Source organism: Ylistrum balloti, unplaced genomic scaffold (assembly GCF_031769215.1).
Source record: "Ylistrum balloti isolate Yb309-2 unplaced genomic scaffold, AGI_CSIRO_Ybal_v1 Utg369800, whole genome shotgun sequence".
Classification (NCBI taxonomy): domain Eukaryota; kingdom Metazoa; phylum Mollusca; class Bivalvia; order Pectinida; family Pectinidae; genus Ylistrum; species Ylistrum balloti.
This window is the reverse complement of record NW_026781978.1, coordinates 763,945-791,906: the sequence shown is the minus strand read 5'-3', so window position 1 is coordinate 791,906 and position 27,962 is coordinate 763,945. Positions and strand designations below refer to the sequence as shown.

Genomic DNA, 27,962 nt, shown 5'->3' with positions numbered 1-27,962 from the left:
ATGGAGAAGAACGTGCTGAATGGAGGCACGTACACCTACGATGATTACGGATCTGTCAACAACGATGACAAAACTGTGCTATACCAAGAACAAGTAGGTGCTATATGCAATACATTATGTCCATCAATCACTGTCCCATGTGTTGAAAACTTCTTTTTTTATTGAGTGCTAACTTTTATGATTTTTGTGTTAAACTTGTGGCATTTATCTTTTGAGAAACTGAATGTACTGTTCTGTGATTGTTTTAGCATATCTGTCTTCTGAAGCATGTAGCCTACATTTGTGACACACGTTTTGGTGCAGAATCATTGACAATATCTAAAGACCTTTTGTTTCAATGTAGAGTCACGGACTACATGCAGAGTAATTGCAGCCCTCAAGACCTTATGTTTCAATATTGTGTCTTTGATGCCCTTGAGACTTGACATTTTAATATAATGTCACTAAGGCCCTCAAGATCTAAAGTTTCAATATATATTCATTGGCCATGCCCTCAAGACCTTATGTTTCAATATTGTCTCATTAATGCCCTTGAGACTTGATATTTTAATATAATGTCACTAAGGCCCTCAAGATCTAGTTTCAATATATATTCATTGGCCATGCCCTCAAGACCTTATGTTTCAATATTGTGTCATTGATGCCGTTGAGACTTGATATTTTAATATAGTGTCACTAAGGCCCTCAAGATCTAAAGTTTCAATATATATTCATTGGCCATGCCCTCAAGACCTTATGTTTCAATATTGTGTCATTGACGCCCTTGAAACTTGATGTTTCAATATAGTGTCACAAAGGCTCCAAGAGCTAAATTTTCAATATATATTCATTGGCCATGCCCTCAAGACCTTATGTTTCAATATTGTCTCATTAATGCCCTTGAGACTTGATATTTTAATATAGTGTCACTAAGGCCCTCAAGATCTAAAGTTTCAATATACATTCATTGGCCATGCCCTCAAGACCTTATGTTTCAATAGTGTCTTTGACGCCCTTGAGACTTGATGTTTCAATATAGTGTCACTAAGGCCCTCAAGATGTTAAGTTTCAATATATATTCATTGGCCATGCCCTCAAGTTTCAATTCAATGATATATTCGTTGACCAGTCCCTCTAGACTTGATGCTTCATTATTGTGTCATTGAGGCCCTGCAGACTCGACATTTTAATATATTGTCACTGAGGCCCTCAAGACCCTCAATATCTGATGTTTCAATCAAGTCATTTACCACCTGACCTCATGATCTCGCTTTAATATTGTATCACTGAGGCCTTCCAGACCTTATGCTTCATACAGTATAGCCATTGACCAGACCTACAAGACTCCTTGTTTCAATGTAGAATCATTACCATTGACGAATTCTACAAGGCCTATTATTAACATGGTCAGAATCAGGCACTGATGAAATGCCATAGAGCCTCAGACCAGTTTTAATACTCTGTGTTTACACTGTAACTGGCAGTTAATCTAAATGGTCCTATTGCCTGTAGGGTAATTGCCATTATTATTTCATACTGTAAATGTCAAATGTGTCTACAGCTTGGCAATCTGTAATTAGGACTAGTGGAAAATGGAGATGGTCGACAAAATCCATCCAAAATTCAATTATTAACTATATCTGGATAGTGTCTTAATATAGAAATGTTATGGGTTTTTTACAAGCAGCCTCTAGCCTTAATAGTAGGTGTAGCTTGCTAGTAAGGGTGTTTTCAGGAATTGTTATTATTATTATAGTAGAAAGAGAAGTATACTACATTCATATAGTTATGATTTTGTTTGATTCTTACATGAGAATTTCAGGTAGTGTTCACTTAGCAATAAGTCCATGCTTTATAGTAATAAGCCCACACATGTCTATAAATAGAATTTCAGCATGCTACCGGATACTATGTCATTCATCTGTTATAAAGAATGGGACTTTATGTATTACCATTCCCTGCCCCCACCTGTCATCTCCCATCCTCTCATCCCACCCCCACCCATCATCTACCCACCACCAACCCACCACCAACCTATATGCCTAATGCTTATTGAAAAATGAATATAGTAAATAAGTGTAATGAATCACAGTTGAGCTAGTGTTATCAGTATGAATTGCCCAAAGTCACAGATGAACTGTAGTTATCTGTATTGAACACAAACTTAGTCAAGCATCATTGGCGATGAGGCCTAATATACAGTATCAATAATTGAATGCATGTATCGTAAAGTACATGTACCACGTAGACATAAATAACTGCTACTGTTGGAGAGGAATCACTGGAAAACCTGCACAGTGTTAATTAGTATGTTAATAGACCTGTTCTTCTGCTTTAGACATGTAGTTGGATCTGGTGAATCAGCAAATTGTACAGTTTGTGTAAGAGAAAAAGTTTATTGATTACATTTCCAAAAAACCTGTGCAGGGGATGTTATGTTTTGTTCTGTCTGTCCTTCTGTTTGTTCTTCAGTTTGTCATACCTTTTGGTCATCATTCTAGGATTTCATTATGGATATCTCTCTTTTTTTTTTTTTTCTTTTTTGTTATTCTGCACACAAATGCTTATCTTTGAAGCATTCTGAAGGTGTTTAAGTGTGAAATTCATCAGTCAAAGGTCAAGATCACATTCTGAATATGAATTCTTTATATTTGATGATCGGAAGTAGTTGACAGATCATGAGGGTATTGACTTTAGTTAAGTTTGATAAATAAAGAGGGTAATGATTGTGGATAGAACTGTAGATGATGAGGGTGTTGATTGTGGGGAGGATTGTAGATGATGAGGGTGTTGATTGTGGGTATGATTGTAGATGATGAGGGTGTTGATTGTGGGGAGGATTGTAGATGATGAGGGTGTTGATTGTGGGTAGGATTGTAGATGATGAGGGTGTTGGTTGTGGGTAGAACTGTAGATGATGAGGGTGTTGGTTGTGGGTAGGATTGTAGATGATGAGGGTGTTGGTTGTGGGTAGGATTGTAGATGATGAGGGTGTTGATTGTGGGTAGCACTGTAGATGATAAGGGTGTTGTTTGTGGGTAGGTTTGTAGATGATGTTGGTGATGATTGTGGATAGAACTGTAGATGATAAGGGTGATGATTGTGGGTAGGATTGTAGATGATGAGGGTGTTGATTGTGAGTAGGATTGTAGATGATGAGGGTGTTGGTTGTGGGTAGGATTGTAGATGATGAGGGTGTTGATTGTGGGTAGGATTGTAGATAATGAGGGTGATGATTGTAGGTAGAACTGTAGATGATGAGGGTGTTGATTGTGGATAGAACTGTAGATGATGAGGGTGTTGATTGTGGGTAGAATTGTAGATGATAAGGGTGTTGATTGTGGGTAAGATTGTAGATGATGAGGGTGTTGATTGTGGGTAGAACTGTAGATGATGAGGGTGTTGATTGTGGGTAGGATTGTAGATGATAAGGGTGTTGATTGTGGGTAGAACTGTAGATGATGAGGGTGATATTTATAGGTAGAATTGCAGAAGATAAAGATGTTGTTTGTGGCTATAATTGTATATTATTTTGTTTGATACACATTGTACTTCTAAACATGATCAAGCTGATTTCATTGGATAATTATCTTTCAGTCCACCTGCTGAAAGCTGATAAGATCTGTCCTCCCAGTAATATGCAGTATTGAAATAAGAATAGGCATTGTATGTGAACAGCTGAATGCTGAATTTAATCAGTATCTCAATTATTTATTCAATGATTCAGAATCACATTACTGTGCATTATACATACCATTAGAATACTTAATAACATCAAGGAGGTGATGTTTCTGAAGCATAGGCAACAAATGGTTTCATAAAATCATTAAGTACAGGCAGTGTTATGATGTAGTTATTGATTTTCAACTGGAGTTGTTAGTTTTTAAAGTAAGGCGATTCCCTTCCCCTATGAATGAGTTTTAAATATAACATGTGCCTGTAGATAGATGAAATGTAGGTGTTCACTATAAACCATTACAGATTTTATTTTATAAGCATCTTCAATATTTGCCAAAACCAAATGGTATTGAAGAATTTCATATTTTCCTGAAACAGTACACAACTTTTAAACCATTTATTAAACAAATTTTTTAAATCTCAGTGGCAGGAGGAATGAAATACCTTTACCAAAAGCAAATTGCACTCCATTAAACCTGTTTTTGGTGAATGGTCACCATGCTATAGCGACAACCACTGAGACGAAGTTGCCCATCTTCAGATGGGTCATACATACCTTACACTTTCATATATGTTGAAAGGCGAAGATAATCCTTGGTGCATAGGATGTGATGAGCCATTCACCGTTAAACATTTTTTATTGGACTGCATTGACCTTCTGTCTACTCGAGAACGTTTTTATCGTAACATTACATGTCTAAAATCCATTTTTTAAACTGTTGAGATTTGTAATTTCTACATTACCTGAAAGAAATTGGTCTATATAATAGACTATGACGTAGCATTGTAATCTTTTGTGTTAACACACCCATTTAAGATTTTTAACATTTGTCTTTTAACTTTTGTTTTGTTTAATGTTATTTCCTCTTGGATCGCTGTGTGTTTTACCGTTTGATGGCCCAAATGACTTTATGTGTTGATGAACTGTAATAATAATAATGATAATGATAATAAACTCTAGACCTATCACCAGACATTTGGTAATCTAACCAAAGGACACACAGGCTTGGTACCGGATCTCAAACATGTATTATATGTAGGAGTCCGTTTTTGTGGATCTGAAATTCTTGTTTACTGGAACATTGAAATTTTCACTTGAAAAAGAAAGAAATCTTGAGACCTGTAATATTATCATTTCTGGTTCTATATTATGTTGCAACAGGTAACACTGTGATACTAGTGTATCAGGATATTTGATAAATATTATCCACTCTGTTCAATACTTTCACAAATGAAGTCTGCTATGAATCACACACATGGAAACTGAATGCATTAAAGGGGTATAGTTTGATAAGCTTATTAAGGTGTTAACGTAATATTGATTACTATACTTTATCTTGAAGAGTTCCGATGATGGCATTGAAATTGGAACTCGTCCATACTCCCCAGGGGACGACCGTAGCTGCTTCTTCAAGGATGGCTTACGACGGATAGGTCAGTCATACAATGTAGTTTATATTGATTGTCTTTACTTGAAGAGGTATTTTAATGTATCTAGCTCCCCCCAGGGTATTCTCTTGTATTTGTTTTAATCTGTTTTTCTTGTTTGATATTAATGACATTGTCTTCGATGATCATGAAATTGCTGACGACAACCTGTTGATTAACCCTTTTTTTGTCCTAATTTTCTCTGGCTACAGCCAAGGTAAATATCTGAAGGTGTAATAAACCGTCTTATTTCTCTACAATTATAACTATTATTATATGTTTCAAGTCGAGAAAACTAGCATAAACAATGATGTAATCACCATTTGGTATTCATGATAGAGGCAGCTCACTATATCTGGTTAGTTGTCCATATTGGTAGGATTTAAAGTTCAAATTCTTGCCAGTTTCTCTCAGAAATATATTGTGTGTTCTTATTTTGTAAAGTTTCATTGAAACATTGCAGCATTATTTCAATGTTTGCTCATTTGCCATTACATAAACAGATTTAAGGACAGCAGCTCCAGCCAAGTATGACCGAGACTCACCATGGAGGCACACACCCTTGGGAGATACAATGTTTTATTTCCCTGTCAAATGATTTTTATTTTAACCGTTTAAGTAACTGTTAGAAAGATTATTAGTTTATTAGTCCCCTTATATGGTATTAAGTTAAAGTGTTGTGTTGCAGATTTTATACTGGTGTATGAAGAGGAGGTGGAAAAGAAGGCGAAGAGCAACAGTATGGACATAGAAAAGGTGGAGAAATGGCGCAACAAGTTCCTCAACAACATTCGTAAAACAGGACTCGAAATCGAGGAGGTACAACAATGATATCTATCTGCTGTTGTCATGTGACTTTCGACATACAATAAAGTTTGCAGGTTTCCAAATCCTTTAATACAGTATTGCAAATTTATCCTGTCAAGAAACCAAGGCAGAACTTGTTTGATTTGGTATCAGTAGGACCATGTCTGGTCACCCAATCAAACCTAAGTCAGAAATGTTAATAACTACAGCCAGCAGTAGGACCATGTCTGGTCACCCAATCAAACCTAAGTCAGAAATGTTGATAACCACAGCCAGCAGTAGGACCATGTCTGGTCACCCAACCAAACCAAAGTCAGAAATGTTGATATCCACAGCCAGTAGTAGGACCATGTCACGCAACCAAACCTAAGTCAGAAATGTTGATAACCACAGCCAGCAGTAGGACCATGTCTGGTCACCCAAGCAAACCTAAATTCAGAAGTGTTGATATCCACAGCCAGCAGTAGGACCATGTCTGGTCACCCAACCAAACCAAAGTCAGAAATGTTGATATCCACAGCCAGGAGTAGGACCATGTCTGGTCACCCAACCAAACCAAAGTCAGAAATGTTGATATCCACAGCCAGTAGTAGGACCATGTCACGCAACCAAACCTAAGTCAGAAATGTTGATAACCACAGCCAGCAGTAGGACCATGTCTGGTCACCCAACCACACCTTGGTCGAATTGAGAAAAAATGCCAAGAGATGGTATAAATTTTTGTCTCATAATAATTGTACGATTCTGATTTGACCTGAAGTTCATGTCTCAGTGTATTTTGCTTATTGAGGATAATAAGTGTATTTATTTAACTGTTTAAAAATTGTTTTTTACAGGAGCGAGTACAAAGTACTAAAAAGATAACTACCTTTATCAAACTTCATGCTCCATGGGATGTCTGCTGTTTCTACGCAGAGGACTTGTGTATGAGGGCTCCTTTACAGGTAACTTTTGAGAAACCATAATGGTAACTCCTGAGATAATAACTAACATTAGAAAAAAGTTACAGGCAACATTTCTTGTGAGTCTTGTCAGGTAGTGCATAAAAAACAAATTAAAAAATAAATAAGGTTAGATAAGATTAGATTTTTTATTTCCGACCTTACAAATGGGCACTTTATTTAGATAAGATGAAGTTAGATTTCAGTCCCTAGTCTAACCTATCAACAATTGTCCACTATATGCAGGCTAGATGAGATCAGATTCTACATTAAAGGGCAAACCTACCCCATCAACAACTAGTCAAAATACACAGTTAAGATGAGATTCAGCTCTATTTCAGGCCCACCCTAACTCATCAACAATTGGTCACCATACAGAGGCTAGATAAGAACATGCTATTTTTTCAGGCCCGTCCTTACACATTGACAACTGGTCACAGTGCACAGGTTTGATGGATGAAATTTCATATTTTAGTCTTGTCACAGACCATCAACAACTGGTTACAATTCTCAGGTTTGATGGGTTAGATCCTAGAAATCAGACCTGAGAACTGTCCACTATACAAAGGTTAGATAAGATTAGATACTATATTTCAGACCTGAGAACTGTCCACTATACAAAGGTTGGATAAGATTAGATACTATATTTCAGACCTGAGAACTGTCCACTATACAAAGGTTGGATAAGATTAGATACTATATTTCAGACCTGAGAACTGTCCACTATACAAAGGTTGGATAAGATTAGATACTATATTTCAGACCTGAGAACTGTCCACTATACAAAGGTTGGATAAGATTAGATACTATATTTCAGACCTGAGAACTGTCCACTATACAAAGGTTGGATAAGATTAGATACTATATTTCAGACCTGAGAACTGTCCACTATACAAAGGTTGGATAAGATTAGATACTATATTTCAGACCTGAGAACTGTCCACTATACAAAGGTTGGATAAGATTAGATACTATATTTCAGACCTGAGAACTGTCCACTATACAAAGGTTGGATAAGATTAGATGCTATATTTCAGACCTGAGAACTGTCCACTATACAAAGGTTAGATAAGATTAGATACTATATTTCAGACCTGAGAACTGTCCACTATACAAAGGTTAGATAAGATTAGATACTATATTTCAGACCTAACTCAGTTCACTATACACAAGTTAGACAGGAATAGATTCAAAATTTCAGACCTGACAGCTGGTCACTATATGCATGTAAAGTATACACAAGCTGTATGATGTTTTATTCTATATTTCAGGCTCACCCTAACCCATCAGACAATTGGTCTGACAAGGTGCTTACCATACTTAAGATACCAAACATGATGAGTGCACATGTACCCAACGCTCCCTTAGACTATTACACCTGTGTGTTCAAGAAATCCAAGCTTGACAGGTGAGTTGTCCTCTTGAATCTCGTTTTCATCATCATCTTTATGTTTAATTAACATCTTGGAATATTGGAATTGAATTTATGTGTACATAAAGTAATTTTAAAATTGTCTATTGTGTTTGAATAAATACTGTTAAAAGAATCAATGTGTGATGGGCAATACTGAGACTCCCTGTTAAAGTCAACATTTCTATGATGACTTTACAACAAAATTTCATTCACAAGACATAGATATATCTAAACACATTGAGTTGTTTGCAACAGGATCATCATTTACACAATGAAGTAAAAATTTGCATCTTATTTGATTTCATTCCAATAGTTGTGAAGGTTACTATATTCCATCTTATTTGGCTTACACTGACCCTGAATGAAGCATTCTGGGACATCCATTTCATCAATATACATATTTTTCATAGGTTCCTTGGGAGTGATAACCAAGAAACTTACTTCTCAAACACCCAGAGGACTCGAGTAGTCAATGAGGTCCTTGGCCGCACGTCATATGGCAAACGGAAGCGAGCAGAAATTGGTATCGACAGACTGTTGGAAGAAGATGTATTCAAAGCAGCCTATCCCTTACATGATGTCAGTATACAAAATCAATATGATCTAATTTTTGTTATAGGGTGTGTTTTGTTTGTTTTTTTTTTCATATTTGCAGAATTATCATTTTTCTTAGCTTGTATTTCTTGCCATAGTTATAGTTCCTCAAATTTACTCTGTAACAAATTCTTATTTTTCCAGAAATATGTTTGACATGATAGATAGACAATTACTTCAAACCCTAATGGCAAGCATGGCTTCACATTGGATTGAAAGTCTTTAATTTCTTCAAAGATTCAAAATTTCACTAAACTCATTACAGTGTCGTACATCATTCTAAAATCAATTCTTAAGTGAACCATATATTTTGTTTCTACCATGATATTTAAGATTAATATTTTGAAATTTTTCTTCATGATAAAGAGTAATTTATTGATTAAATTAATTGATTGTGCCAGTATGCAACTATACAATAATACATGTAAAACCATTTATGTTTCAGGGACCGTTTGAGGTGCCCAAACACTTTGTATCACCAGAGTCGCTTAGTGCCCGACAGGTGTTGTACCATTACTGGGCCCGATGGGGTGTGTGGTATAAATATCAGCCACTTGACCACATTCGCGAGTACTTTGGAGAAAAGATTGGAATCTACTTTGCTTGGCTAGGTAAACCTGTTCACAAATCATTCCATTTATCTGATTCCATGATCTTATATAAAAAAATATAACAAAAAACAAATAATTAAAAAAAAAATACAAAAACTTTTTGAGAAGTTTCTTTGGTCAGAAATAAAATTGAGATGTTGTACTTCTTCTAATGCATTAGGAATGACATAGAAATGTTTGGAAGAAGAACAATATTAGTCTTTATTTTGTAGAAAATCTAAACCTGTAAGTGTTTTTATGATGCAAATGATCCAAACTTTACCTGTAAAATAACTGTATTGAACAGGGTTCTACACGGCTTGGCTGCTACCCGCAGCAGTGGTTGGTGTCATTGTTTTCTTGTATGGGATCATCACCTGGTCCGGTAACACACCTGCGTAAGTAATCATTACTTTGTCCATCCATTTACCCATTGTTTTCATGTAAGGGATCATCACGTGGTCCAGTGACACCTGCGTAAGTAATCATTACTTTGTCCATCCATTTACCCATTGTTTTCATGTAAGGGATCATCACATGGTCCAGTGACACCTGGCCCAGTGACACCTGGTCCAGTGACACCTGCTTAAGTAATCATTACTTTGTCCATCCATTTACCCATTGTTTTCATGTAAGGGATCATCACCTGGCCCAGTGACACCTGCGTAAGTAATCATTACTTTGTCCATCCATTTACCCATTGTTTTCATGTAAGGGATCATCACATGGTCCAGTGACACCTGGCCCAGTGACACCTGGCCCAGTGACACCTGGTCCAGTGACACCTGCTTAAGTAATCATTACTTTGTCCATCCATTTACCCTGCATCATGCTTGAAAGCAGGGGAAGGTTAGGTTGGAAGTAGGGAGGGGGAAATGGAGTCAGGGGTCGAAGGGCTTATGAGGGGACAAGGACATATTATTGTGGTTTGATCCCTACCTGGTGAGTTTTTTTCTCATGACGTTGAGGTAACAAACTTCAATTTCATGCATTGATAGAATTGTCAAGGAAAAAGGATATGTGTATGTTACAATAAGGTAAGTTTTGTTTTTGCAGTAATGAGGTATGTTTTATTTTTACAGTAATGAGGTGTGTTTTGTTTTACAGTAACGAGGTCTGTTTTGTTTTTGCAGTAATGAGGTGTGTGATAGTGGTGATAAGTATAAGATGTGTCCACTATGTGATGAAGATATTGGCTGTGCTTACTGGTACCTGTCCGACGTCTGTATCTACACTAAGATTGCCTATCTGTTCGATCACCCTGCAACGGTTCTGTATGCTGTCTTTGTGTCCTTTTGGGGTAAGTATTTGACTTGCTGTTGCAAGGATGCAAAAGTTTAAAAACTCATTGCTAGAAAGAACCCTAAAGAGATATTTCTAATCCAGTATATTTGCGACAAATTTGCATCTTTCCCCTTTTTACCTGACTCATGCTGCTGGATACAAAGACATTTCATTCTATTGTTCACGATCTCCAGCAAATTAAACTGAGATGGCTGTAGGATAACAGAATAGTCTTTATATCTGTACCATTTTGATGACAGTGATGACATGAAGTGGTGAATATCTAATTTAAGAAATCTTTAGGACTCGTGTAACTAAATCAAATTCCTCTATGTTATTTCTTAGCATTTAAGCTAAGTAGCATTGATATTTGAAGTTCAAAACAAGTAACAGCTGTCTAGATTCATAGAAACATACCTGTCAAAGGCTACAAATGGTATAATTTAGTAGGTTGAATAGCATCTCAGACTGTCATTGCCTTTAGAAGTCAACAACTGGAAGTTTACAAGTTAAACTTTCTACCCACTTAGGGAAAAACCTGGACAATTTACACCTGTCTGAATCTGTCCCAGATACATTGAACTGTGTTAAAACAATAACTTTTCATGAAGCCCAACAAATGCAGATTTCTTTCATATACTATGAATTTAAACACCCAGAGGGCAAATTGTTTTAACTAATCTCAATTTTGGAAGGAACTCTAACCAGGATAAAACAGAATCCAAGTCGCTCATTAGCTGACTTAGTAGGGCTAGTCCAACAACATGAACAGTACAATGCAAAATCAGGAATGTCCCTTTTACGACAGCCTTTGTGCACTGTATCATGAACTGTTGAGATTAATAAAATTCTAGGTTATCTTAAAGATGTTGGTCTGTATTGTTGACTATGACTTAAAATCTTAATCTTTTGTGATAATATAACCATTCAAAAATTAATTTAGCATTTGTTTTTCACCTTTTAATTTGTTTGATGTTATTTCCTTTTGGGATCACTGTGTGTGTTACCAGGTGATGGCCCTAATGACCTTTTATGTGTTAATGGGCCGTTAAGAATGTCATAATGATGATAACGATAATGAAGTTTAACACTTCCATCTTGTGTTTAGTGTGATAATTTGTTGTTTCTGAAGCTGACATTTTGTGGGTTTTTTTTCAGCTGTAACATTTCTGGAATATTGGAAGAGAAAGAATGCTTCTCTTGCACATCACTGGGATGTGATGGATTTTGAGGAGGAGGAGGAGCGTCCTCGCCCAGAATACACAGCCAAAGCCACACATTATGAGAAAAACCCTATCACAGGAGTAAAGGAACCTTATTTCCCCCAGCGTGACCGTATTCCTCGTATTCTTTCTGGAATAGCAGCCATAGTTATCATGGTAATTTAGTACTATCAACTTTTTCTAAATCCAGCAAATGGCTTTGCATCTAAAACTCTGATATACTATACACATGTGTAGAGATAAGGTTTCTTAAATGTCCTAGGATTAAGTATTTAAGTCTTTGATTGTGTCAGTTAATTTTTGCTCAACAAGTCTGCTTTCATTGTGAAATGGGTCAAAAGTTGATAAAAACTCGGAGGGAAAATATAAGCTCTGAATATGTAATCAGGCTCTGTTGGTTCTTCACCCATCATACTGTTTGAATTCACAACAAAGTGAATGAACTTCTTAATCATAATGCTTGGATGGAATCACCTTTATTCACTTAGGAAACAATGAAATTGGAGTATTTTAAAAAAGGTTCAACATTACAACAAACATTGTCTTTGAACATTTTACAGATGGCACTGGTGTTGATCTTCATCGTAGCGGTGATTATGTATCGCGTGCTGATCAGCATCCCACTATTCCAGAGTCAAACCCTGCGACCAAAAGCTGCTCTAATAGCCAGCTCCACATCTGCCGTAGTCAATCTTATACTTATCATGGCACTTGGCAAAGTGTACGAAAAACTTGCCCTCAAACTTACTCAGTGGGGTAGGTAAAAAAGATAAAACTCAATTTTCATACGATTCACTCATAATAATTACAAAAAGCCTACTTGTCAACTCAAATATAAAGTGATTAAGGTTCAGATTTACAATTTACCCTCATTATAACACCATCTTTTATCTATGGTAATGTAGCGATATAATAATGGTGGAGATTGTATCGAAATTTAAAAATCACAACTATAAACTAACAAAACAATTTTTTTTGTTCAATCATTTTAATTAGAAAAAAAGTTCTTATAACACAACCAGTAGAAGATGAAAGTGTGACGTTTCTATGACTACATCAAAAAGATATAAGCAAATAAGAAATATTTAACCTGATTTGGATCTGAAATCTGTATGAAGGATAGAAACTATGAGAAATAATTGTACAACTTGGTGTTTTTTTTGTTTTTTCAGAGATGCACCGGACGCAGACAGAGTTTGAGGACCAACTTATATTTAAAGTGTTCATTTTCCAGTTTGTCAATTTTTACTCCTCCATAATATACATTGCATTCTTCAAAGGGAGGTAGGTGTAATATGTAATTCATTGTGCATTGTTTAAGAAGCATTGAGAGTAATATATGAACACAATAAGGCTAACACGACTGTATTCTGCTTGACAGATTTCAACATGATGAAGTATTGTAATATTTCTTTCATAGTCTTAGTTGCAGATTGTAAAAATACAGGATGATTATTTTATGCCTACTATTATTTCATGGGGACATACATCTTTGTATAAAATGATGTCATCATGTTGAAGACTACATTTTGGAAGCAAATTTGTAGTTGATACAAAGTTGAAATATTTAAGAATATCTAAGATAAATACAAGTTTCAGGGTCTCAAGTTCAAGGGCAAAATAGTGCTATTTATACTCAGTTATAAACTTAATTAATTGCCTTGGAATGGTAAACATATGTCACACAAAGAAGTGTTGGTTTATTTAAGCTTACAAATTGATATCATGTACATGTCTTAATTGAAAAAATGGGTCTTTAATTTGTACTTCATGATACTAATTAGACTGCAATTTTAAAATATCCATGTAATAATAAAGGTTTGTTTAATTTATTAATATAATCTGTATTTAACATTTTGATAGTAAAGCTGTATTTTCATTTGGAAACTAAAACTATGATTGATTATCAGATGCCTTGCTCCTCTAAATTAAAGAAAAGAAAATACAATGTACTGGCAGGTTTTTGAAAGCTCGGAATCAATAAAACAAAGGCTCTAAATATGAACAAAAAATAAAGATTTACATGGAAAGGCATGAAAAAATAAAAAGTAACAAGACCAGGTGATCCAAAAGGTGTAAGCGTTTTCTGCTTAATCAATGACACCTGCCATGTATATCTTGGTCAATCCAAGTATTACGCCACATTTATAACTGAGAAACAGCTTAATAATACCAAAATCACCAGGCATGCTAACAAGCACCTAACATATCTAACCTCATATTGCACAAGGAGACAGTGACGGCAAATATAAGATTTCCACATGTCATTATTACTCTGCTTCTGAAACCATGTGTTAATATAAAGGCGATCATAAAAAAAATTGATGTTTGCAGGTTTGTGGGATATCCTGGTCATTATGATAGGATGTTTGGATTACGAAATGAGGAGGTAAGTTTGACCATTCATGAAAATTATTTCCATTTTTTGATTGACATAATTTCATGATTATTATTGTTAAAAAGAAGCAGGTTTTTTTTCAAAAATCACCTTTAAATTCACAAACATTTTTTTTATAATTTACAACTTTTCATTACCATTCATCATTAAATAAAATCTTATTTTGGTTTGGCAGTGTAATAATGGAGGCTGTCTGATGGAACTCGCCCAGCAACTAGCCGTCATCATGATAGGAAAACAAATCATTAACAATGCACAGGAAATACTTGTACCGTAAGTGTATCCCTGATTAGTCATACAATTCACAAAGATAGGCAGCTAGCATTAGAACAATTTGATATCATTAGACTTTCCCGAGGTATGAGATACACTCCAAATTCTATCCAATTAGACTGTGGTTGACCAGTTGCACACAGATTCTATGTAAAGTATGCCATTGGTCTACTATCAAATCAAAGGGTGTTGGCTATTTACCTTTCCTTATTATGCAGGTATCATTTATACTTTTCACTTTTTGACTGATACGATTGAACAGCGAAGTGAATCTTAAAAATAGATGCTTACTTTCCAAAATTAAGTCTGAAACTATACATTTTTTATATTTCTGGTGTTTGTCTTTAGAAATTGTTTTCTCAGTGGTGCTGTACAGGAGGAAACATTAATGCAGTGATTTTTTGCCCTTGCATAAAACTTTTCATTTGCGTCTAATTTTGAACTCACTCTGAAAAACATTAAATTATACATTTATTAACAATAACTATCAACCTCCCTTTTGCCGTTAAGTCAAAGGATGAGATGGGTAAAAGCTTTTCTGTTTACAGTATTTTACGAAGCTTATTGCCTCTTTTTGATGTTTGAAATATAACCTGACTGAATGATGTATATTTTAAGTGAAAATCAGAGCATTTGTGTCATTAACTAAGTTAAAGTGGTATTTTTTCAGACCCTAAACCTGACAACCATTAATATTGTAACATGATGATGTGAGTTAGGCATTTAAACCCAAACTGAAATATTTTCATTGCCTATATTGCAGAAAATTAAAGTTGTTCATCCATCGTTTAAAAGTGAATCTTGACAAAAATATGGTGAGGACACGTTGGGAGGAAGATTATGAACTTCTGGATAATGAGGGCCTTTTTGAGGAGTACCTAGAAATGGGTTAGTACAATGTGTATACTTTTTGTCACTTTGATTCACAATGCATTTTAGTTTTGAAGTACCTCATGTTGTAATTATTGACTTTGTCTTTCAATGCTACAGTTTGGATTTATCAGGATATTTGTCACAGTTTTTCTGTATTAAAGTACTTCATGTTATAATTAATGACCTTGTTTTTCAGTGCTACAGTTTGGATTTATCACAATTTTTGTTGCTGCATTCCCACTGGCTCCTTTGTTTGCCCTCCTAAACAACTGGGTGGAGATACGCCTGGATGCCCAAAAATTTGTGTGCGAGACACGACGACCTGTCGCTGATCGGGCACAGGACATTGGCGTCTGGTTCTCAATACTTGATGCTCTTGCCCAGCTTGCAGTTATCAGCAATGTAAGTCGAGACAAGAAGAGAACAAGTTAAATGTTCTAAGTCAGATCTAGAGTTAAAATTGTTTTACATATTGTTCTTAGTGATTTAGTCTGGCATTGGAATTTATGTCTGAGGTTTGAGGAAAGCAACCTTTTTTTATGGTGAAATCAGACCGTTTTAGAATCCTTGTTGAATTTAGGCTATACTGTTCTATAACCTTCATTTTGGGGACATTGGAGAAACCTGAATGAACCTGCTGCACACTTTCTCAGTTCTTTAAAACTTTAATTTCTGATCTATCTATATGGCCGTGATTGCAATGTCATAACTAGAGCCTTCATTGTGATATTGAATTTATTAAATTTGATAATTTGATACAAAAATAGGTCAAGATGAGCGTCATGTTATTAAACTAGTTTGATTAGTAAAAGTAAAAACCTTGCAATTGATTTCTCTGTAGAACAGGCAATCTCCTCTAATTAGCTATGTTTTTCACCATGTAGACAATTGTGTGATTTCATTTAGTTATATATATATAACAGTAGTGTTATTATACATATCTGATGATTTTGTAGCCCTTGTTGCAGGGAAATAGGAAGGTTTACTTAGCGTCACACAGCACACTTCCCTCAGTCCGTTTATCTAGTTTTGATTGATTCTGAGTTAGTGTTTGGGATTACACTAGCTTCCTTCAGAGGCTCTTTGAAACAGTTTTCTCAAAGTTTGTGTATCTGAATTTTTGGTGTGATCACATGTCTTTTACACAGAAACATGGAATGTGGCAATTATACAGTAAATATTAGCTGTCTATAATAAATATTCGTGGGAAACTGTAAATATGTAAGTAATGTGCATGCTTTATACAATAAAGATAGGTGTTGTAAAGAATTTAAGATGTTACATACTTATCCACCATTGTGTTATATGAGTAATAATGAGTTGTTCCTTGTTGCAGGCGTTTCTAATTGCATTTACATCCGAGTTTTTACCTCGTCTCCTCTACCAATACCACTATGACTGGGACTTAAAGGGTTATACAGCATTTTCTTTGTCGACAAGTCCCAATGGCACTCTAAACCAGACATGTCTGTAAGTCAGTGTAAACAATGTTTTCGTTCTGACTTTATTGGTAAATTACAACTGTACAAAAAATGTATGTTAACTCATGACTTTGTTACCTGTCAATAGCTCCTGATCTGAACTAAGCATTCATCAGGGGATTTTGAAGCAAAAGTTGTTTTTAGCTCTTTGGTTTTGAGTGACAGTGAACTAATGGCTGGTTTTGAAAGGCATCCAAGTCCATTTATATATCCCACACCCTTCCTATTTGGTATATGCAGTTATAAGAGGAACATGATTCATGTCAAGATAGTCAATGCTGAATTCTTTTGTTTTGTTTCTTCTTTCTTTTTCTAATTTTATTAACATCTTGCAGGAAAAGTTTGATATTGGGAACAGGCCCTAGAATCAAATCAACTGCCACATGGAATTGCCATAGGTTGGAGTTGCAGGAATGTTGCGATCTAGAAACAGAAAATTCACAATAGGCAAATTGAAATCTAAACTATCATTGCATAATGGATCTTCAGTAATGCTGGTGGCTAAATGTGTAAAAATGCAGAAGGATAGTTAAGATAGTTTAATTTGCGAAGTAAATTTGAAAATACAGAAAGGTAGATGCAATTTTACAGTATTGTTTTTATTTTGATATATATACCCTGATATGGTGAAAGGTCACTTTTCAATTTAGAAATAAAGAATCTTGTGTACAAGATACCTCTTTAACCCCTGAACAGATGTATTGCTAGTCAGTGGTCAAGGTCAAAAGTCCCTTCACACTTTTGCAAATGAAAAGCTTGTGTGGAAGATTGGAGGTAGGGGGTATATCTATGTGAACCCTTGCTCACTTTGGTTTTATAAGACCATGGGATGTGGTAAACCTTATCAATCATATAATAAAAATACTGATAACATACAAATTGTTTTATTGCTTTAGGTATCGGGACTTGAGAGACAGTCATGGAAACCATACACTATTTTACTGGAATCTACTTGCTCTTCGTCTGGGATTTGTCATCCTGTTTGAGGTAGGTTGTTTCTGTCTATTTGAGGTAGACAGGGAATGTTGAACCTTGGTAGTGGTCTCATGGTGACCTATTGCGATCACCTTTGTCCAGCATTGTGCATCCGTAAACAATTTAACATTTCCAATTTTTCCTCAAAAACCCCTGAACCCATTTCTATGAAATTTTACAGACACCTTCCCTGGCCTGATGATAGCTTGATGGTAAGTCTATAATGATCCTGACTGACCCACAGGGGCTGATGGGCAGGCTAAAAGGGGTTAAAATTACTTAAAAATTTTTAAAAAAATTTTCTCAACACCCAGGTATGGTAGAATGGGTCTCACATCTCTTCCTGGGGAGGAATTTTTTTCAAACTTTATTGTAGTTTTCATAGCAAAAATTGCATTTTTGAGTATAACATTTATTTCACACTGGATATAACTTTGTAAAAATTATTGGTATAGGATGACAGTTTTGATGGTATGCATGTATTGACAATGGCTTACTATATTCAGTATCATAATTTCTTTTTCATGTCACTTGAAAGCTACCCTTTAGACTTTATATTCAATATTGCTTATCTCAGGTGACTGTCAATGCTGCTAGGCCTCTTTTGTGATTTGTGATTTAAGAACATTGACACTTATCAACTGTTGAGAAACATGCAAAAAAGACTTCAAACTTTTTATTCCCGAAAATCATTGGGGAAGCATATAGTCACTGCCTTGTCCATCTGTTGGTATACATTGATCATACTTAGTCAATATGTAGTGTACCAAATTCAGGACCCATATCCCTTGATTACAGAGTAATTGCCCTTTGTTAAAAATATATTGTCCAGATCATAACTTTGCATTTAAATTAGGATAATGAAACCTGGTGTAAACATTGATCATACAAAGGCAATGTGTAGTGTACCAGTGTTAGGGCCTGCAACCCCATTATTACAGAATTATTCCCCTTTGTTGAATTTTGTGTTCGGAGGATTACTTTGCTTGTGTTTAAACTAGGATATTGAAACATAATGTATATATCAGTCATACAAAAGCAATGTGCATTGGAGAGAAGTCTGGACCCATGACCCCTAAGTACAGAGTTATTGCCCTTTGTTAAATTTTCTGTCAAGAGCATAGCTTTGTTTACATTTAAAACTAGGATCATGAAACTTGGAGTATCCATTGGTCATATGAAGAGAATCTGCAGTATACCAAGACTTGCAACCACTTACTTACAGAATTATATTCTTTTGTTTATATTTTGTGTCCAATAAAGTTGTATTTGGGAAGCATTCATCAGTTTCAATGATACTCTTGTTGAAAGATTAGTTTTTATTTTTGGGATTCTTTCAAAGGTATTCATAGATTCAGATATTACATTTATTTGGTAACTTTCAAGACCACAAATAATATCTAAACGCTAAAACAAAGGTTGTTTATTATGATCAAAAGCAATGTGATTATAAATACAATACATTGAATTTTGTTGTTTAATATTGGGACAGCACATAGTCATAGAATAAAATATATCTCCATGTCCGGAGTCATAGAATAAAATATATCTCCATGTCCGGAGTCATAAAATAAAATATATCTCCATGTCCGGAGAGAAATCCAGTTGATATTACTATGATATAGGAACAGATTGTTTTTGTGTTTTTGATTCTGTATGTTACAGTATGTAACTGATCTAATGGTATATGCCATATATATGTATTTATCCTTTTTCTCCGTAGCATTTTGTGTTTGGTGTGTGTCGACTGATAGACATTCTGGTTCCTGATGTACCCGAGGCTCTAGAATTGAAGATAAAGAGAGAGCGTTACCTCGCCAAACAGGCCCTGGCCGACACTGATACCATCATGCAGGTGAGAAAGATTAAACACATTACTGTTAAAACCTCAGCGCGATTCTTTTATTTATGGACACAAATGATATACATGTGTTTACTTGTTAATGTCGACAAGGATCTTTTTACATTCGTTGACATAATTTATCAGACAATAAATTATATTTTCCATTTGCCATCTTCGACAAATATTAATATGCTACATTTGACAATTTTTTACATCGTTTTTTACAACAACCCAGTGTATTTTTTGTTGACAAAAACATTTTGATATGACAATTTTTTACATCGTTTTTTTTACATTTTGATATGACAATTATTTACATTGTTATTTACAACAACCCAGTGTATTTTTTGTTGACGGAACACATTTTGATATGACAATTTTTTACATCGTTTTTTACATTTTGATATGACAATTATTTACATCGTTTTTTTACATTTTGATATGACAATTATTTACATCGTTTTTTACATTTTGATATGACAATTATTTACATCGTTTTCTACATTTTGATATGACAATTTGACGAGTGACGGATTCCTGCTTCTTTGTGTTACAATGTGTTTGTGCTACAGAACGTGCAGGCTGATGATGACGAGGAGGAGGACGTAAGTTAACACTATAATGAGTGTATCCCTCCCTCACCCAACTTAACCCATCTTCCACAGGGCATCTTCGTCTGCCTTCATATCTTATGTATTTGATATGATGGAAGCAAAACATACCATAATAAGATTTTATTTGCCTGAACCCACTCAGAAAGAGACCCTTTACAGAAAGAAAATGTTGAAATGGTGAATTTTAAACTTCATTTATCCAATTTTTGTTTTAATGTGTCATATTTCAAAGATTTGTATCTGACTTTGTTAATTGTCAATACCAAAGCTAGGGACATAAAAAAAAAAAGCTGGAAAATTAAAACCATACGGTAAAAAAAGTCCTTGGTAAAATAAAGGGTTATCTAATCTCACATGAAGTTAATGACGGGTACAGGCAAACACATATTTACTGCATTTCAAAGCAAACTGAAATTTCAATTGAACTAAATTTAATTCAATCCATATACCAGTTTTTCAAAGCTTTTTCAGTTACATTTTTTTCTTTAAAAACTAACTACCTCATACCAAGAAGTTTTATTAAAAACTCTTAACTAGGTAAGCTTTGAAAACAGGCTAGGAAAGCCAGTCAGCACCTTAATGATTTGTGTTGAATGATGTAACTATGGCTGGTCTGTAGAGCCAGAGTTGGGTGTGGACATGTTGTGTATATATGTGATATCGCATGCTGCTTATGTTGTCATATCTGTAGGTACATTGTATTATTGTGGAGACCATCAGCAAATGTGGAAAACACCCTGATGATAGTATTGTTATGACCAGTTTTGTGATTTGCTAAAATGTAGCCCGTGTCCACAAAAGTAACATGTAAATACTGACATATCAACAGAATTATTTTCCGAAGTTAAGTTCAATAAAACTTGCAAAACATGGACAAAAGAAAGATGTACACATAGGCTCTTGGCTGTAAAAGTACAAGGAACTTAAGAACAGGTTATCTATATGAGTAAGTGTCCTTTGCTTTATTGAAGAATCCCACCATCTTAATCTAGTTCAATCCAGGGGAGCAATGTCACATTCCCAAATAAGAACACTGTAAACAGGGAAACTATATGTCTAAAAATACATATCCCATAATGACATAGAATATTTCCTAATGAGATCATTATGTTGACTGTCAACTTCTCCATCAGTTTCATCAATCAGCTTCAGCTGAAACCCTGTGATGCGAGTTTGTCAGTTGCTGACAATCGTTATATTAGGAACAAGCCCTTGAATATCAGATCAGCTGTGACATGTAAAAACACCATAAGTAGGGATGCTGTGAACATCAACAAGGCACAAACCAAGTTAGAATCAAGGACCAGGCTCAAACCAAGTTAGTGTCAACAACAAGGCTCAAACCAAGTTAGTGTCAACAACAAGGCTCAAACCAAGTTAGTGTCAACAACAAGGCTCAAACCAAGTTAGTGTTTACAACCAAGCTCAAAACCATTTGGTGTCAGCAACAAGGCTGAAACTGATTTAGTATCTACAACAAGTCTTAAACCAAGTTAGTGTCAACAACAAGGCTCAAACCAAGTTAGTGTCAACAACAAGGCTCAAACCAAGTTAGTAACAATGACAAGGCTCAAACCAAGTTAGTATCAACAACCAAGCTCAAACCAAGTTAGTATCAACAACAAGGCTCAAACCAAGTTAGTATCAACAACAAGACTCAAACCAAGTTAGTATCAATGACAAGGCTCAAACCAAGTTAGTAACAATGACAAGGCTCAAACCAAGTTAGTATCAATGACAAGGCTCAAACCAAGTTAGTAACAATGACAAGGCTCAAACCAAGTTAGTATCAATGACAAGGCTCAAACCAAGTAAGTATCAACAACCAAGCTCAAACCAAGTTAGTGTCAACAACAAGGCTCAAACCAAGTTAGTGTCAACAACAAGGCTCAAACCAAGTTAGTGCCAACAACAAGGCTCAAACCAAGTTAGTATCAATGACAAGGCTCAAACCAAGTTAGTGCCAACAAGGCTCAAACCAAGTTAGTATCAATGACAAGGCTCAAACCAAGTTAGTATCAACAACCAAGCTCAAACCAAGTTAGTATCAACAACAAGGCTCAAACCAAGTTAGTGTCAACAACAAGGCACAAACCAAGTTAGTATCAACAACAAGACTCAAACCAAGTTAGTATCAATGACAAGGCTCAAACCAAGTTAGTAACAATGACAAGGCTCAAACCAAGTTAGTATCAATGACAAGGCTCAAACCAAGTTAGTAACAATGACAAGGCTCAAACCAAGTTAGTATCAATGACAAGGCTCAAACCAAATTAGTGTCAACAACAAGGCTCAAACCAAGTTAGTGTCAACAACAAGGCTCAAACCAAGTTAGTATCAATGACAAGGCTCAAACCAAATTAGTGTCAACAACAAGGCTCAAACCAAGTTAGTGTCAACAACAAGGCTCAAACCAAGTTAGTAACAATGACAAGGTTCAAACCAAGTTAGTATCAACAACCAAGCTCAAACCAAGTTAGTGTCAACAACAAGGCTCAAAACCAAGTTAGTGTTTACAACCAAGCTCAAAACCATTTGGTGTCAGCAACAAGGCTGAAACTGATTTAGTATCTACAACAAGTCTTAAACCTTGTTAGTGTCAACAAATCTCAAACCTTGTTAGTGTCATCAAGTCTTAAACCTTGTTAGTGTCAACAAGTCTCAAACCTAGTTAGTGCAAACAACTCTTAAACCTTGTAAGTGTCAACAAGTCTTAAACCTTGTAAATGTCAACAAGTCTCAATCCTTGTAAGTGTCAACAAGTCTCAATCCTTGTTAGTGTCCACAAGTCTTAAACCTTGTTAGTGTCAACAAGTCTTAAACCTTGTTAGTGTCAACAAGTCTCAAACCTAGTTAATGTCAACAAGTCTCAATCCTTGTTAGTATCAACAGGTCTCAAACCTTGTTTGTGTCATTAACAAATCTCTAACATAGATTATGTTAACAACCAAGCTCAAAATTATTTGGTATCAGCAACAAGGCTAAAACCTAGTTAGTGTCATCAACGAGTTTCAAACCCAGTTAATGTCAACAACAAGTCTCAAACCCAGTTAGTGTCAACAACGAGTCTCAAACTCAGTGTCAACAACGAGTCTCAAACTCAGTTAGTGTCAACAAAGAGTCTAAAATCCAGTTAGTGTCAATGAGTCTCAAACCCAGTTAATATCAACAAGTCCCAACCCAGTTAGTGTCAACAACAAGTCTCAAACCCAGTTAGTGTCAACAACAAGACTTGAACCTAGTCAGTGTTAACAACCAGGCTGAAACCTAGTTAGTGTCAACAATGGGCAAATCTGGTTATTTTCAACAACACTGCTCAACCTAACTGGTGTCAGCAACAGGGCTTAAATCTAGTTAGTGTTAAAACTACAAGATTCAAACCTAGTTAGTGTCAACATGAAGGCTCAGAAAATAGGGTTTTAGTACTGGTCATCACAATCTGGCAAATCCTGTAATTGAAGAAAAACAAATAGTGCACCAGGCTTATAACATCAAGCTTTTAGTTATATTATATAAATATGTATACTGTTCACTAACAATGCATAGCTAATCTCTGGAGTGTATAGAAATGTAAACACACTGCTTATACCAGAAGTAGATAAAGGTAACAATATTGCTTCATAACAGAACATAGATCAATTAAGTTATGGTAAATCAGTGATATTTTATAAAGATTTTGATTCTGACATTAAAACAGAAATGTTCTCTCATGTCTTTAAATTTCCACAAAAAGATTGACTTTATTGTTTTTCTGTTCAGAAGATATGAAAGAAGTATGATTTCAGATGTATGGTTTTGTATGGTTATATTTTATGCAAGGAATCCAATATCACTGCCATAATTGCTGTACATGTTTCCTTAACAGGTTTTCTTGTCTCAGACATTTATTGTCCTTGTATTGGATTATTAGAAATCCAATATGGCTACATTTGCTGCCATTTTGAAATGCTGTTTCAGTTTTAAGTTCTACTGTACTTGTAAATTTTTACACACTTGTATGATGTGGATGATCAGCTGATATATTTTTGACGTGTCAAATCCTTGGGGCCTCAAGTGATACCACAACCAGGGATCAAACATTCATTCAACAGAAAGATTGTATATTTTGTGGTCACTTCATAAACAGACTGTATATCTAGTGGTCACTTCATAAACAGATTTGTATATTTAGTGGTCACTTCATAAACAGATTTGTATATTTAGTGGTCACTTCATAAACAGATTTGTATATTTAGTGGTCACTTCATAAACAGATTTGTATATTAAGTAGTCACTTCATAAACAGATTTGTATATTTAGTGGTCACTTCATAAACAGATTTGTATATTTAGTGGTCACTTCATAAACAGACTGTATATTTAGTGGTCACTTCATAAACAGATTTGTATATTAAGTAGTCACTTCATAAACAGATTTGTATATTAAGTAGTCACTTCATAAACAGATTTGTATATTAAGTAGTCACTTCATAAACAGATTTGTATATTAAGTAGTCACTTCATAAACAGATTTGTATATCTAGTGGTCACTTCATAAACAGATTTGTATATTTAGTAGTCACATCATAAACAGATTAAAGTATCTGGATAAAAGATCATTATGTCCTCCTTTCAGCATGAGGTCAAAGGTCAAATAATTGATAATTTTATAGTCTGATCTTGTCTAGATCGAAACATTTGAATTTTCAAACTACATCACCACCATGCATTGTGCAATCCTTTGAAATTAGGTCACTCTGGAACTGAAACTAAAATATATGTAAATCAGTCACAGACGTTGTTGATTGTGTCATTATTGTTACTAAAAATAGAATTATGTTAAATACTTCTGATATGTTAATGTTGTGATATTATGTTGACCAGAATGAAATGAAAAGTTGCCTGAATACATGTGACCAAGTTAAAGTCAATGACAAACTTTTGAATCTTTTATTAAACATTTCCTTATGACATTATGAAGGAAGCATTATCAAAGGTTAAGGTCACTGCATTCAAAGTCATAGGTCAAGTTTTCTATTTTTTAACTGGCGAATCCATTTTCAAGGAAACAAGGTGACAGGTCCCGTTCATGACTAAATCAAAGCCAGCAAGTTCATTCCTTTTTTCACATGCAAATTTAACACAAGGTAGCAATATGTTTTTCTGGGTCAAAATGTTTTTAGCTTGTAAGAAAATCCCTAGTTCTTCTAAATTTTTTCTAATTTTTGAAAGTACTGAATTACTTCATTATACAGGTACAAGAATGACAATATGGTCAAAATAAAAAAACTGACAATATTGTGAAGTAAGGATCAGCTCACTGTAACATATAGAATAGAGTACATTTTTTCAATTCAAAACTAAATGTTCACTGGAATCTTTCTACCAGTATAATCCTACAGACACAAACCAAACATCTGAAGTGCTCACTATTTCTATGACAACATTTATCAAACTACGTTATCTCTGATGCTTGCCAAAGGCATCTTGTACCAACACTGAAGAAAAGAGGGTATTCTTACCAGAAATAGGCCATTGTGACCTTTAATTAAGTAAAGCTCAGTTTTGACCTAAATACAAAGAATAAACTACATCAGATATTTTATGAATCCAGTCAAAAAATTTTCTTTGTTTGTGACCATCTAGCAAATATCAAAGTGGTAAATCTTTAATCGAGAAAGAGTTACATTTGATGTTTTTAGTTCCTGTTCTTCAATGGTGAAAAAAAAATAATAGGGCTAAATTGAGTTATTCTCATTTTGACACTTCATTGCAAAATTTGCTTTTATCAAAACTAACCTGTTATGTGGTATTTATTGAGCCCTTATGAGATTTACATGTATTCTCCTTCAAAAAGTCTACAGATACAAGAAGATAGAAAATAGATTTATATTAGATGGAAATTACTGGAAAGTATTTTTCAGGGATTTTTTCCTACCTATGGGTATAACCATTTAGTCTATATTTGTTTACTCGTCACATGTTAGCTTTATCTGACAATGAAACTTCAGTATCAGTATATAACAGGTTGTTGTACAAACCTGTTCTGTATGATAAGTTTGGTCAGCAGGTGTTGTTTAGTGAATAATAGTCCTCTGTACATATGTTGTCTGATAGCTGTAGTAACCATGTATCGTGTGATGGTGATATTGTGAGAATATTGTCAATTCAAGCCTGATGTTGTTTATTCCTAGTTGTAACTTATAAATGTTGTGCTCTGCTATCATGTAGCATTTGAAACATGGCATGAGAATTATCTAATATCAAAATGTACAACAGCGTAATGTATCCCAGGGGGCTAGTACACAAATCGAGACTGGAAGTTCACTGTGAAACATTTTTTATTGGACTTCTGTCTACTTGATGAATTTTTTATCATAACATTACAAGTCTAAAGACCCTTTTTGAAACTTTTGAGATAAATAAAATTGTAGGAAAGATGTTGGTCTGTATTATAGACTATGACATATCATTTTAATCTTTTGTGATAATATACCCATTTAAAATTGATAGCATTTGTCTTTAACCTTTTAGTTTGTTAGACATTATTTCCTTTTTGGATGGCTGTGTTTTACCGTTAGATGGCCCTGATGACTTTTTATGTGTTGACGGGCCGTTCAGAATGTCATAATGATAATAACTGATTAGAAGGAATGGGCTTTTTTTTCAGATCACGAAATAGCATTAGTTTATTATTCTGTTGAACAGTGATACACATGGTAAGGCTTATTAACAGACTTAACACCCTATAGCCAGTTACTTTCACAGGGATGATATTTTCTCTATTTTGTGTTACATTAATGTGATTGTAAAAAATTCATCTGTGAAATAATGGGAGGTGCATATTACGATTGTCATTTAAAAAAATCAGATTGCGAAACCTTTATCTCGTTCAAAAAAAATTCGTTAAAAAATAATTCAATTGTTTTAAAACCAGGTCACAAAAATTTGGACCAGTGAAAATATCCAGTGATACAGAATACTGCTTTGTTGTTTCATGATAAGTATCATGGTCAGTGTTAACTTATAATAAATGCCCACACAAAAGATTGATTTTTACCTGCAGAATCTAGGTCAAGGTCACAGGTCAAATGTTAATAACTAACACCATTACCCACAGAGAGAAAGTTAGTGAACAATCAAGGATATTTGATGACAAGTTTTGTGACAAAATAGTGAGTTTTTTAACACAAGGGAAACCGCAACAATTAAGAACAAGAACTACAGAGTCTTTTGAATTCAATGTTTGTTCAAACTGTTTTAGAAAAGGTTAACCCTTCCACAGATATTTGTATACAAAAAAATGATAAATGTTAACATTTTGATTTAGGGGGACTACGGTATTGATAAATGTTAACATTTTGATTTAGGGGGACTAAAGTATTGATAAATGTTAACATTTTGATTTAGGGGGACTACGGTATTGATAAATGTTAACATTTTGATATTTATGTTGCAGATTGCCAAAGGAGATGATGAAGAAGCTATGGGAAATGATGAAGTGGTTGTAAAAATAGACAAAGGAGATAGTTCCTAGCTGCAGATCAACACCAGATCAATGAACAGGAATTTGATGACTTACACTGTCT

The 27,962-nt window shown here is 34.8% G+C and overlaps 1 protein-coding gene across 1 annotated transcript; it reads left to right on the top strand.

The window, feature by feature from the left end:
* Positions 1–27,962, top strand: LOC132544518 (anoctamin-7-like). The gene is made up of 21 exons (XM_060208123.1): positions 1–93; positions 5,001–5,091; positions 5,774–5,904; positions 6,729–6,836; positions 8,105–8,241; positions 8,658–8,826; positions 9,287–9,452; positions 9,739–9,829; positions 10,565–10,731; positions 11,874–12,094; positions 12,499–12,694; positions 13,111–13,222; positions 14,273–14,327; positions 14,512–14,609; positions 15,373–15,497; positions 15,679–15,884; positions 16,819–16,952; positions 17,860–17,950; positions 19,662–19,793; positions 20,354–20,386; positions 27,833–27,962. The coding sequence occupies exons 1-21, from the start codon at positions 1–3 to the stop codon at positions 27,908–27,910; spliced, it is 2,634 nt and encodes an 877-aa protein (XP_060064106.1). The 3' UTR covers positions 27,911–27,962.

Excerpts from the sequence above, each read along its gene's own strand:
- LOC132544518 (XM_060208123.1), top strand. The coding sequence starts at position 1 with ATGGAGAAGAACGTGCTGAATGGAGGCACGTACACCTACGATGATTAC. Across the intron at positions 16,953-17,859 it reads ACTCTAAACCAGACATGTCT|GTATCGGGACTTGAGAGACA; the intron begins GTAAGTCAGTGT and ends TTATTGCTTTAG. Across the intron at positions 17,951-19,661 it reads GATTTGTCATCCTGTTTGAG|CATTTTGTGTTTGGTGTGTG; the intron begins GTAGGTTGTTTC and ends TTTTCTCCGTAG.